Source organism: Phalacrocorax aristotelis, chromosome 23, assembly GCF_949628215.1.
Source record: "Phalacrocorax aristotelis chromosome 23, bGulAri2.1, whole genome shotgun sequence".
NCBI classification, from domain to species: domain Eukaryota; kingdom Metazoa; phylum Chordata; class Aves; order Suliformes; family Phalacrocoracidae; genus Phalacrocorax; species Phalacrocorax aristotelis.
This window is the reverse complement of record NC_134298.1, coordinates 5,144,045-5,157,727: the sequence shown is the minus strand read 5'-3', so window position 1 is coordinate 5,157,727 and position 13,683 is coordinate 5,144,045. Positions and strand designations below refer to the sequence as shown.

The 13,683-nt window shown below is 50.4% G+C and overlaps 1 protein-coding gene across 1 annotated transcript in view; it reads left to right on the top strand.

Annotated features, from left to right (window-relative positions):
- The first annotated feature begins 376 nt into the window (after positions 1–376).
- Positions 377–13,683, top strand: part of IGF2BP1 (insulin like growth factor 2 mRNA binding protein 1) — a 34,298-nt gene continuing 20,991 nt past the window's right edge. Inside the window, exons 1-2 of the mRNA XM_075116914.1 lie at positions 377–1,052; positions 2,136–2,196. Coding sequence (XP_074973015.1) covers positions 878–1,052; positions 2,136–2,196 — 236 coding nt within the window. The 5' untranslated portion in view covers positions 377–877. The remainder of the gene's footprint in view (positions 1,053–2,135; positions 2,197–13,683) is intronic.

The following is a 13,683-nucleotide window of genomic DNA, read 5'->3' as shown; positions in this document are numbered from 1 at the left end:
CGGGGGAAAGGGGTGGGGGAGGGGCGCGGTGGGGGGAGGGGCGCGGTGGGGGCGGGGGGCTGCAGCAGATGGGAAAGTGCCTCCGACGGGACGGGGTTGGGCGGAGGAGGGGAGGGGGGTGGTGGTGGTGGTGGTGGTGGTGGTGGACATCCACACACGGACGGACACACGGACACCCACACGGGACAGGGGGTGGACGCGCCCCCCGCTCGGAAAGGGGGGGGGGGGATGTGCGTGGAGGTAAATAACGTAGTATTTAAATTAAAATAAATAAATAAGTGGCGGCCGCCCCCTCCCCCCCGGCCCCTCCCCCCGGGGGCCGGGCCCTCCCGCATCACCACGTGGCTTCCTCCAGCAAACATTTTCACTCATTTTTCCAGGTCGGTTTTATTTAGAGGCGGTGCCCGGCTGCCGAGAGGCGTCCGGTGACACTCCAGTGCCACTCCGCCGACTTGGGGGCCCCCGCAGCCGGCGCCACCGCCCTGCCCGCCGCCGCCACCCGCCGGAGCCGCCCCCTCCCCTAGGACCCCCCCCCCACCCCCTTCCTCCTCCTCCTCTAACAGCCGCCGCCCCCCTCCCCAAAAGGAAAAAAAAAAAAAAAAATTAAAAAAAAGGGGGAAAAATAGGAAAAAGCAAAAAAAAAAAAGAGGAAAAAAAAGGGGGTTAAAAGGAAATTTTAAAAAGAAAGAAAAAAAAAAAAAAAAAAGGGAAGCCCTCCAGGCGAGCCCCCGGCCCGGCTGCGGGGCGGCAGAGCGCGGCCGGAGCCCGACGGCGCGGGCGCACGGTGGAGCCCCCCCGGGAGCCGCGCTCCGAGCCCCGGCGCGCCGCCGCCCGCCCGCCGCCCCCCGCCGCCGCCGCCGCCGCCGCCGCCGCCACCATGAACAAGCTGTACATCGGGAACCTAAACGAGAACGTGACTCCGGCCGACTTGGAGAAAGTCTTCAACGACCACAAGATCTCCTTCAGCGGGCAGTTCCTGGTCAAGTCCGGCTATGCCTTTGTGGACTGCCCCGACGAGCAGTGGGCCATGAAAGCCATCGAAACTTTTTCGGGTAAGCGGCGTTATCTCGCCTTCCCTCCCCGCCCGCTTCCTCCTCTCCCCCTCCCCGGATCGCTGCGGACCCCCCCTCCGCACCGCTCAGCTCCCCCCCGCCCCCCAAAACCCACAGGGGCCCCCCGCTCCGTCGCGCCCCGTCGGGGCTTGCGTTAGGGCGGCGGGGTGGGGACCCCCTCCCCCCAACTCCCCCCCCCCCCCCCCCAAACCAGCGCGTGTGGGGGGTGGAGGAGCGGGGGGTCCCCCCCACGCCCCCCCCCCCCGCCGCCCCCCGCCCCGCGTGGCCCCCCTCACCCCCGCCCCCCCCGTCCGTGCAGGCTGCGGGGCGGCGGGGCTCGGCGCGGGGGTCCCGTCGCGGCACGGGCGGGTGGGCTGGGACTTTGGCCATTTTGATTTGAAACTGGGTTTCCTGGGGCATGTGATGTGTGGAGTAGCGCGAAGGTCGCCATGCTGCTCGCAGGGAGAGAAAAAGCTCCCCGGGAAGCAGATAATTTTTAAAATATTTGAATTTTTTTTTTCTTTTTCATTATTTTTCCCACCCCCCTCTCCTCGGCCCGGGCTCCCCCCGCCTCCCGCCGGGCTCTTCCCCTCTTCTCCCCCTCCCCCCAAAAAAAAAAAAAAATCATCATAATAACCCAGCAGCAAAGAAACCCACTCCATTTTCAAAGAGAAATCCATTTCTGCCATGGAGTTACAATTTTTGAGCCTTTTAATGGGGGGGAAGAAATCTGCCCGGAGGACTTCTTGCAGGGATGAAACGAGGCGGAATTAAATAAAGGCAAAGAATTGGTCTCAAAATATTATTCCTCATTTTCTTTCACTCAGAGCGGGATGAACTAAGGAATTAAATATTCCCAAGGAACATTGTCCAGACACTAACTCACCACTCCCTCCCACCGCTTCCCATTTGAAGCCAGTCTTAGATTTAATAAAATGCACTTGTAAAGGAATCGGAAAATGTATTTGTGCGTAGTTGGTCGTAATTTGAATTAAATTGCGAGGTTTCACGTGATAGTATGTTATCCAAAGCTTTCTGACCACTCCACCCAGATTTTAAAAAACAGACACATTTTGTTTTTAGGGAAAGTGGAGCTTCATGGAAAACAGCTAGAGATTGAACATTCAGTACCTAAAAAGCAAAGGTAATCCAGTGTTTTAATTTCTATTTTTAAAATTTAATTTTTTTTTTAAATTTCTGTTGGGGGAAAAAAAAAATGAACGTAAGATAAAGGAGGCAAAAAAAATTATACCCAAATATGTGCATGTGAAATTAGAGATGTTGGTGATTTGGCTGTAGATGCGTCCCCAGTGAGGTGAGAGGCAGTTTTGAGGATCAACGTTTAAATATTTTTTGGTTTTTTTTTGTTTGTTGGTGTTTGGATTTTTGTTTTTGGTTTTGTTTTTTTTTAAAGAAAACTTCCTGTGTGAGCAAGTATTGTTTTTGGTTTTCTTTTTTTTTTAAATAAATGGTTAAACAATTATCCAGCAGCTCGCCCAAGGTGATGGATGGCTGAGGCGTTTTGGGTTGGGGTTTTCAAACTTGTGGCACTGGAAGAATTTCCCAGCCTCGCTCGGTTCCTCCGCTGCGAAATGGGCGAAATCTTTTGTTTTCCAAGAGAACTGTAAAATAATAAAAAAAATAATCAAAAAATGTTTACAAAAAGTGAAATTTGCTGGGATTCGATGGTGAGGACTTAGAGAAAAGGAAAAAAAAAAAAAACCAACATGGGGCTGGTCTCACCGTGCCATGTCGGGGAGGGATTTAAAACCCGGCGAGCACGGGGCGCTGGCCTAGCTCCTGCCCACCGGCAACTTTTATTTTGGGGCAAGAACTACGTTTTTGGCGGTTTCCATCTACCTGCCAAGCGACTTCGCCCGCCGCCGGCCTTGCCCAGCCCGGCCCTCTCCATCTTCTTGGCCCTTTGTTGTTGCGCGCCGGGCTGGCGTGCAGGACGCCGGAGCAAGCCCCGGGCACCGCTCTCCCCAGCCCCGCTGGGGGTTATTTATGAAATCTAAAGAGTATTTTATTTTATTTTATTTTATTTTTTTCTTTTTTTCAGAGAAACCCCCCCCTACCCCCAGCTCAAGGAGAGGCCGCCCGGGCTGAGGGCGAGTTAGTCCCCAACCCCAAATAGTCCACGTTGGATCGCGAAACCCGCGTCGGCCACGTGACGAGGCGGTTACTTCAACGCCCGGGCGCGGAGGGAGGAGGCGAAGCCAACTCTTCCTCCCCAAACTCTCCCAATTTCTTCGTCTCTTGACGAAACCCCCTCCCCTCCTTTTGGCTGGGCGGTGGGAGCTCATTTTGGGGTTCAACCCCTTGACCCCGCTTTGGGAGGTTGGGGGGGGGGGGGGGGCTGCCAAACTTTGCAGCCTTGGCCGTGGCAGAGCGGGCTCCCCCCGGCAGGGGCTGATCCCAAAGGCCCCCGAAAAAAGAGAGAACAAAACATATATATCCATTTCATAATTTCCTAGCTGAGATTTTATTATTATTAGTTCTTTTTTAGCACCTCGGGGTGGGCTGATCGATAGCGCTCGTTACAGCGCTGGGGGACTCGCTGTGGCTTAATTATCAATGAGCAAAGGGGTGTTATTGGAAAGGCAATTACCCTGTGAAGGGTAACATCATAACACTCCAAAAAAAATCCCAACCCCCAAACCCCTCTTTTTTTCCTTACTGCTGCTGGATAATCGATAGGTTTAGGGGGGGAGCAGATCTCATCCCCCCCAAGAGAGCGCGGGGGGAAAAATTCACTGAAAATGGGAATATTTCTTTGGCTTCTGTAATTCAAAGAAATGGGGGGGGGGGGGGAAACTTGACAATAGGTGGAAGGAAGGTTGGTCTGCATTTCTCCTGGATCTCTTTAAACCGGGTTATGCCTTGTGTTGAGCTGCGAAACCCCTTTTTTGGGGGCTGGGGGGGGGTTAAGATGAGCCCCCCCTTCCCGAGTGCTGCTTTTAAAGCGACAGGAGCCCCTTTTGCTGTCGATCGTTCCGGGGGTCCCGGAGGGTGGGGGGGTTGAGGGGGGTGGGCTGTCCCCGCCGCCCTCCGCTGTGGCCGTGGTTACTTTGTCTCACTTTGGGGAAGTAGTTTGTGTTTCTGGGTCGGGAAAAAAAAAGCAACTTTTTGGCAGCTGCTTGTAAACTTGGCAGGTTGGTTGCCCCAACCGAGCTTTTGGGGGTAATTGGGTGTATTTTGCTCCCCCGCCCTGGATAAGGGCTGAGATGGGGGGTGGGGGGGTGGGGTGTTGCCTCAAATGCGCCTTTCCCTCCCTCCCCCCCCCCCCCCCCGCCTTCTTTTTTCCTTTCTGCTTGTTTTTAAGACTGGATTTTCCAGTTTAAAGGCACAGAGAACAGGAAATGGTTAATTAAGTGTGAGCAGTGAGGACAAAATCAGATGGTTTTGGTGGGATCTAAACCAAACAACCTCCCCCTCCCCCCAAACCTGATATTAATTTTTTTTTTTTCCCCTTTAGAAATGTGGGAAAACAAGTCATGAGCATTGGTGCGCTTCCCAGCTAATTCAGAAAATAAAAAGAAGTTGGCTTTTTGGTTGTGTTTTCTTCTCGTTGAAAGCGCAGATAGGAATGCTCAGGAAAAACCGATTTGGGTGTTTTTCGAAATGAATGTGTCCGGTGAAATTGCCTGTTGTAAATAAATCTTTCCTCCTGGTGTTATTTCCTTCTTTAAAATCTCTCCTGTCCCTAAAGCCAATCGTAGAAATGAATTTAAAAAACACTGAATGTGTTACTGTGGCACAAGAAGGAGTGAGGGGGGTGTGTAGCTGCTGCACCAAAACACCCAAGAAGGATAAAACAATTTAGAGTTGTTTAATTACAGTGATTCTTCAACTAACACTTAAAGCTGCAAATTATGTTAATGATCATGGGGAACCATTTTAACGAAATACTTTAGAAGTATTAGACTGTAAAGAAATGTCAGTGCTGATGTCGTTTCATTAAGAAACCTGAGTTTTAAAGTTAGTTTAGTTTTGTTTAAAGTATCTCATTGTGGTTTGGGAGTTAATTTTTGTTTAACTTTGCTGATAGAAAAGCGTGGAGAAACTTAAGAGGGGTTTAAAAAAAAAAACCTTAAAAATTATGGTATGCTTTATTCTTTGGAAGGTTAAAAAAGAAAAGGGTCTTTAAGGAAAAAAGAATTCAATTTTTCCTACTTAAGATTAAGGATTGGGTGGGGGGGGTTGGAACTGGGAAGCTGAAAAGCCCGAAGTCGATGGGGTCGAGAGAATGAATGAATGAAGAGAGGAGGAGGGGTGAGGGGGGAAAAAAGTGAATCCATCAAGCAGACATTCCAAATATGAGGAATGTGGAAGTGAGTCGACCGGAGAGAATGAAACCCAGTAATTGGGGGGGAAGAGGGAGCTGGGTTGATAACAGCCCATGGACTTACAACTAAAAGGGTATTTTTAAGTCGAGGTCATTCACAAGCCAGTTGTAGGTTTAGGGGGTCCCTGTGCTCCCGAGCAGAGGTGGGAATTATTAAATGTTGTTAATGACGCGAGGATTTAGCGTATAGAAATTCCTAGTGCATGGAAATGGACGGAGAAATCTTAAAATTGGCTTTTTTTTTTCAGTCTTTGTTTCGAATCACTGTTTTCACATGGGAGAAACGGTCCCTTCGCATGTCCATAGTCGTGCAATTAATTGTTCGTAACGAAATATTTTAAAGTTTTTGCTAACAGCGAGTGTGATCTCTTTGTTTGTCAGTGTTAATCAAAAAATGCGCCTTTCTCCCTCCTGATGTTCGGATTCTCTGAAAATTGAGCTGAGAAAAGTTTGCTAGTTCTTTTCCGTTAAAATAAAGACACTTTCTTGAATGCTGAGGCAAAATACACTTTTAATCCAGCCTAGGGATCATTCTCTTCCCCTTAAACCAGGTCTGGATACAAGTTATAGTATCATTTAAAAAAATTACCACCACCCTTGTTTACAGCAGTGCTTGGAAATGGAAAGGCGGGATGAATGCTCCTTTCTGAGGATGCTGGGTTTAGTGGGATTTGGTTTGTTACTACTTTTTTTTGATTACCAAAAAGGGTAATAATCTGGAGTTCTCCTTCGCTTTACTTTTGTGAGCCCCCAGCTCTGAGCTGAGAGCTCTCTGCTGCTGGTTTTACACCTCTGAGAACTGCAGTAATTTGGAAATTAATAGGTTTTGATGATTTCCAGCTAGAAAAAATTGAAATAATTTGTCACTAAATTAGTTATTAGTAATTTGTCAGGAAATTTCATCCATGTGGTTTAAAACTGAGGTAATTTAATCAATTTTAACATACCTGAGAGAAAGAATATATTTACCAATTTACAGCCTGAAGTGAGAGAAATGCCTTTATTTCCCCCTTTCCACGTAGGAGCCATAACTGGCAAATACGTCCAAGAAATTGCAATTTAACCGTAAACTTCATAGCCTCAAGTTTTGAACCTGTAGAAGACGGAGCCTGTCCCATGTAGATGCCCTTTGTTAAGAGTTTGATGATTTTTAAATTCCAAAGAAAGGAATAAATTGAATTCCCTAGAGAACCTTGGTGGCGATCGCTAGGACTGAATCTGCTTCCCCAGTTGAATTCATTTCTATCTTTGCCTTTTAGGTTAAAAAACCCGAGCAAACAGAGATATGGCCGAGGGAGGTTGGGGTTAAAGTACTCGCTTTGAAAATTGAGCCCTTTCAGAATTAAAAAAAAAGAAAGAAAAAAACCCGATTTTTGTGTCCCCCCCAGCCCAAGCCCCCAGCAATGTTAATGTTTTCCAGAGTTACTGGGAGGGTTTGGGAGAGTTTAGGCTGCTCGGGATGGCCCAAGGTTGGCCCAGGGCTTTGCAGCTCCATGCTGGAGCAGGAGGAAACCTCTCCAGCCCCTTTGCCTGCCGGGGTTACTGGCCCCAGTACCCGCCTTTCCGCCCCCTTCCAGATCTGCTGGATTTAGGAATGGAAGGTGCCTCCATCGATGCAGGTGGAAGGTGTGGGGTTTTTTCTGCTTCTTTTAACGATGCCACTGGTTTTCTAGAACAGTTTCGATGGGGAGAAGTGGGAGCCTAAAGCAAATGCATAGGGAAGCCCCCAGGGGATGCTGGTGTCTCCCCCTTCCCAAAAATTAAGGAAGGGAGTAGGAGAAAACTGAAAAACTGAGGGAAAAAAATGCATTTTAAAGCAGTCACAGAGACTTTTCTGGGGGGTTTTCTTGGTTTTTATTTTGTGGGTTTTTTTTCAGCAGAGGAACTTTTCAAAAGTTTTTTGGTGAAAACTCTCATTTTCGTTGTGACCGGAGGCATTTAAAAGCTTAAGCAAGGATGTGCACCCCTAAATCACCCACTTATGAACAGCACTGCCCGCTGCCTCTTTGGGTCTGTGGGTGAGAGGGGCTCCTAGCCACCAGCCGGCTCCTGATAAACCGGGGCATAGTGGGGAGGATCCAGCAGAAGTAGTTTTGCAAGGTCTGCCCGTCCTCTTCACTGCCAGGCTCTGTGCTTGACCGATGGGTTTGAGCCTTTGGGCACCTTTAAATTCTTATTCTGCCCAGTTTGAAGTGCGGAAACGGGCTGGGAGGGCCCTGCGCTGAGTACCTGGGCGGGTAAGAAATGCACTTGCCCAGGAAAGCTTAAAAAATTTAAGAAAACAAGTGGCACAGGAAAAAAATGGGTCAGAGATGGGGCTGATGTCCTACGCCGTCCTGCATCTGCTTGGGATGGCTTTTAGCTGCTGCAGGGAGAGGCACGAGGAGTGTTGCAGAGGCAGTTATGGACTAGTCCGCTCACCAGGAAGGTTTTTCTTAACCTATATTTTATGAAACGAGAAGCCCAGCCCCACGGGGCTGTTTGTCCACTCCAGACACGTGTGGTGTTTTATCCCAGCGGCTTTCCCAGGTCGTCTGCCCATTTCCAGTAAATGTGTGAACGCGGTGGGGAAATTCAGCTCAGAAATCTTTGCTGGAGTTTACCTGACAATTGCAAGTTTATCCTGGAGGTCGTGAAGCCGGGGGGATAGCAGGGGTCTCGGCTGGAAGGTGTTCTGTCTTTCTGCAGGAGGTGCTAGGAGGGTGTCCGTGTATCTCCATCCGTCTGTCTGCCCTTGTCCTTGCGTGTTTTCTGGTGAACCATGAGATGTTCTACCCAGGCAGCATCGAGACCCGCATCCCTGCGGAGGGGGTGGGCTGGGGGGACGTTGGGGTTGGCCAAGGTGACCTTGGGAGGTCCCTCCCCACCTGAGTCCTGCCTTGAGCCGAGGGCAGGTGTCTTGGACCAAAGCAGGCTGGAGGTTTTGCACCACTCGGGTGTTGGTAGTGCCCCTGGGAAGCTGTGGGAAAGTTAATGTAAGGTGTTGTTTTAAGCTGGTTTTCTTAAAACCAGTGTGTGTTTTCTGCTTCTGATGGGATAACCCGCTGAAGGGGAGTGGAAACCAGTTCCCCGCTGGTTTTTGTCCAGTGTCCATAGCCTGCTCTTGAAGATGCTGGAGCGGTTTTCATGGTTTTAAGTATATAGATTTAAAAGGGGGGGAAAAAAAATCATGCTTTAATTGAAACCTGCTCAGTTTTCTCCTCTGGACAGAGTTAGCAATGGGTGGGGCTTTCTGGAAAGGGTCTCGCGAGGGTTGGGGTCCTGCAGCCCGTTTCTGGCTCCTGCCAGCCCTTCCCGTAGGGGACACTGCCCGACCCTTGTCCCCTTCCCTGGGGTTCGGCTTCATTTTAAAAGCGTCTGAAGTGAAGCCAGCTGCTTTTTGGTATCGCTGAGGCTTTGGATGTGCCAGTACCTGTTCGGACGGGAGGCTTTGGGGTACCCGGGTGGTCTGTGTGTGCTGGGAAGTGCTTTTGGGAAACCGTTCGTTGTCCCTATGCTGATGCCTCGAGTCGAGCCCGCTCCGGCTGCCGTTACAGCCCCTGCATGGGAGTTTCCCCAAGGAGGCTAATAAAACCCGAAGAGCGGGGGGACAGTTTATTGAGATGCTGGCTGGAGGCGAGGGGCCAGGAGCTGGCAGAGCTCGGTGGGAGGGAGCGGGGACGTCGGTGGGGACGATGCCCGGCATGGGATGGGAGCAGCCAGGAGGGCACCGCCAGGGCAACGGCACAGGGGCAAGAGCATCCCTACCCCGCTCCCAGCTCCTGATGCGAAAGAGCAGGGGAGTGCAGCCTTCCCGTCAGGGGGAAAAAAAAAAGAAAAGAAAATAAACAAACATAAAAAATCTGTCCGTCTGTCTCAGAAGAGCCCTCGCGATCCGTCAGGAAATGGGTCATTTATTTTATTGTAACTGACACTTGGGAGCCCTGACATGGTCAGAGCTGAAATTTCACACTTTTCTGGCTACTGTAATTGTCTGGTCCGCGTGGAGCAAACCGGTTTAAGAAAATAAAACCCTAACCCACGGGCATCTCCGGCAGAACTAGGTCCGCGCTTTAGTTTTAAGAGTAACGCACCAGGTTGAGTTTAAGATGCTACGAACGCGGTCTGCCTATAATAAAAGCAGCAGCAGCCCCGAGCACCAGGAACCGCTGGGAGCTGGCAGGGCTCCATGCAGCGCGCGGCGAGATGCAAATCCCGCACGGTCCAGGGGTATTGCAATGTGTAAACAGCACTTGAGATTACAGGGAAATTGATTCGCACAAAAAGGAGAAAGTTTTGACTCCGACGAAGGTCCCGCTGCAGTTTCCTTTTTTACAAAGTTAAAAGCGGAGATCCTAGGGGAGCAGTCTCCCGGTCCGGAGTGTAAAAGAGACAGGAGAATTGTGATCTAGAGCCAAATAAAAGGGAAGAGAATTTAAAAAAGAAAAAAAAAAAAAGGCTCTCAGGGCCAGATTTTCACCCACAATTGGAGCCAGATTTTTCCAACTTGCATTTAAGCGTCTAAATAAAAGCTCCGTTTTCAGAAGCGATTAGCGCCTGATGTGCTGAGCAATCTTGAAAAAATCTGACTGTCGGGATTCCTTCTTATTTCTTGAGATTTGGATCAGCCAGCTCACACCCGGGCGGTTTCAGCCGTTACTGGCTCCCCCTGGCTTCTGCCCCTTCGCCCCCCGATGCTGCGGAGGCGGCTGCTGCCCCAAAGCCCCGAGGGGCACAAGGTGGCGGGTCCGGAGGAGTTACTTGTCCCCTACGTTTTAGCTCTTAGTTGCGTGGCGAGCTCTTGCGTTTAGTGCTTGTGGCGAAAGGCTTGTCAAACTATTTGGGAATTTCGGGAGCGTGCCTGGACCAAGGGGTCGGGAGCTGCGGATGAGGTGCAGAATAAGGGGCGCAGAGCTGCTGCGTGGGGAGGTGGGGATGGAGCGGTGCCGGAGATGCTCCATTCTCCCTTCTAGCTCTCCATTTTCTCCAGCGTTTATCACCTGCAAAACACTGGCTTTGCTTAAACGCCTGCGCGAAGGCCGTGGGATCAGCCCTGCTGGTTGCGTTGCGTGCAGAGCGCGACCTGCCATTAAATGGTATCTGTATTAAGGTGTCACAAGCAATAGCAGCGTTTACCTGCGAGGTGTCGGGAAATGCTGCGTCCTCAACGGCAACGCGGCCGGGGTGGGGAGAGCTCTGCGGTTCTGCCTTCTAACCAGGGCTGTCAGCCTCACCCACATTATTCCTCGCTTAATACTGGGCACGTCCAAGCAGACCTGACCACCAGAGTGGGTAGCTGTGTATGTATATGGATACACACACCTGTCTATGTGAGTATATATGTTTTCTTTGCTGTGAAGACGTTCTCGTGTGTTTTGTGATCTCCTGTGGTTCAAGCCTCCGGCATAAAAGCATTTACAAACAAATTGATCAAATGAGCAAAGACTAAAAGAAAATTGTGATCCCTCTAAGGAGGAAGAGCTTGTGGCTGCTGTAGGCTTTATGGAGTTGTTTGTTGGGGTGTAATTTCGTGGGAAGCCAAGACCCTTGTATAAATGTTGTACTTTTAGGCTCGGATTCACAAGGCTCCTAAGGACGTGCTTTTAAACAAGGAAGCCATCCTTTTGAAGTTAATGGGGCTGCTTCGATGGTAAAACGAGGCATGCGCTGAATTTGAGCCTAAACATACAACTTTATATGAACTTTGTATAGTCATTGTTTAGCGTTCACTTACAGCTGAACTAATAATGCAACAAATTTCTCTGACATCCGTAGCCTCTTCTTGCTTACGGCAGGGATGCAAAGTGGCTGTGACTTTTACATGCGATACGTATCAGGGGCAGAGAATATTAGTGACTCTTTAAAAGCTATGGCTTGAATGAAGAGCTTTCCCCGGTGAGCCTTTATCCACCCCGTGATATTGTTCCTGTGCCTTACTGGCTGCACACCCCATCATGCCTGGCACGAATATTTGCACAGCGCAAATTTTATATTTAGTTTCCCCAAATACTTGTTCATGCAACTTTGAAAGCTACTTTCTGCCGCTATTTGTGCCAGTAAAACTTGGCGATGGGAATGTTTATGGAAGGCAGACAGGAGAGAGGGCATGAACATGACTGAGGGGAATTCACTTAGGAAAAAGTCCAGATCAGATATTCAGACAGCTTTGTGCTGGATTTCCCTAATGGTGCATTGAATTTACTTGGTGTGTGTTTGTCGGGCTGGCTTTTCATGTTGCCCGTGCCAAAGTAGTGGTGGGCTTTAAATGGCTTTGCTTCGGCACCGCTATTTACTTGGTAACGAGGTGAACGGCAGTGGAGTAGAAAAGCCCTATCTTTGCTGCTTTCCAGCTCCTGCCCTCTCCTACCCCAGCCTCAATCTTTTCCTTTTCTTCTCATATTCATGACCCCCTTGCTAAAAAAAGCCAACCCCAAACTAACAAACATAGGATGTCTTCCCCAATCTGGAAATTTTACATCTCCTCTGCTGCTGGTCCAGCTCAGGTGGGACGAAGGAAGCAGTGTGTGTGTGGGGTTTAACCCTCTCCCAAACCCAAGTAGATGCCCAAGGATGAGCACGGCCACATCGCGTGGGCACCACTGGCTTCCCTGGCCGGGCCGTCCAAGGTGGATTCGTTGGCATCGTTCTTCCTGCCCCTGAAGAGTGATTTTTGTGGGCTCTGTTTGAGAAGCCTTGATTTCTCATTTTGCAATGAAAATGCTAGGTCGCATTTTCTTAGAAGAGTTTTGCTTTGCCCTCACCTCCTTTCTGAATAGGAAATGCAAGAGAAAGCGAGTCTGCCTTCAACCAGATTTGGTGAACTTGGTTCTTCTCTTTAAAACTTATGCTGGAAGTGAAGAAGAAGAAAAAAAGCCTCACTTGTACTTTTTCATCTCTTAGTTTCTTCTCTTCACCTTCGCCTCCTTCTCTTCTCTTCACCTTCCCTTAGACAGAAGAAGGAAGCATTTTGATTTCATTAGCAGTTTTCAGTGGAAAAAACATCGCGCTTTACCCCAGCTGGGCTCAGCCGCAGCCCCGGCTGCGACACCAAACCTGCCGCAGGTCTCTGTGTCGCCCTCGCCTGGACCCGCCAGTGCTGGTGCCAGGGCTAGAAGGGGCTTTGGGAGCTCCCGTGTGGCGTCTGGGCTGGGACGTGTGCCCGATGCGGTGGGGACAAGCGTGATGTTCGCTGCCTGGGCTGCTGGAGGTCCGAACCCCACCCCCCCACCACCTTCCCACCCGAACTGGGAGGCCTGGCAGGTCTGAGTACGTCATCACGGGTTTTAACTTGAGTTTTGGCAAAGGGGTCTCCACCCTTGAATTAAGTTCATAAGATAGTGTAATCCATGTTGTAACTTCTGGATTCTACCTTTACGAGTCCGCTTTGATCTTGGAGGGCTTGTCTGCGTGCAATTGCTGCACTGGTTCAACCTGATTCGGCTTAAAACAGGCTTGATGCCACTGGCACGGAGCCCTGCACGGAGATGCTCTTATATTGATTTTTGATCCAGTCTTATCTGACACATCTGTACCTGCCAGGCACGCGGGGCTGTGGCACCGTGCTGCTCTCCGGCGCGGCAGTGTCGTAGCAGAGCAGCCCTTAAAGCCACCGGTCCCCACGCTGCCGCCGCCTCCTCCTCCCGACAGACCTCAATCGGAAAAACCCTCAGAAGTCACACACAGTTTTGTTTCCTCTTCCTTTCTCGTGCCGGCGCTGACACGTGCTTGTGCACCTGGAGTTGTCGGGGCCCTGAATCCTTGCAACTCCCCTCGGCTTTAACGAATCCCTCCTTATTTCCCTGGCTCGAAGTATTTCGAGCCTGTGGGGTTGTAAGATCTCCAGTAAGAGGCCAATACCCCACTGTCCTGGGGGGCAGGAAATACAGACTAAAAAGATGGCCCTGGACGCTTTCTGAGGCAAAATTATGTGAAACATATCTGACTGACACCTGTCAATCACCCTGGTAATGAAATTAGAGTGCACCCGCGAGCACGTGCTGATGGGGTTTGAGGTCCCTGCTGACGCCGACTGTGCGGGAGGTGCCCAAAGCTCCGCTCGGCTGCTTTGTGAAGCCTGAACTTATCTCAAAGCTTCCCCGAGCCCGTAGCACCATCAGAGCCACTGGAAACCATTTAGAAATACATCCCGGGCACTGGAGGAGGGTAGAGGTGCCCTCTCGTGGCGAGGAGAAGTGGGTGAGAGGTTCATGGGTGGCCCCCAGCTGCCTGCTGAAACCCCATCCCAGCACCCTAGCGAAGGCAGTAACGACGAGCGGGAGTTGGTGGGACGGTGCTGTGTGTTTC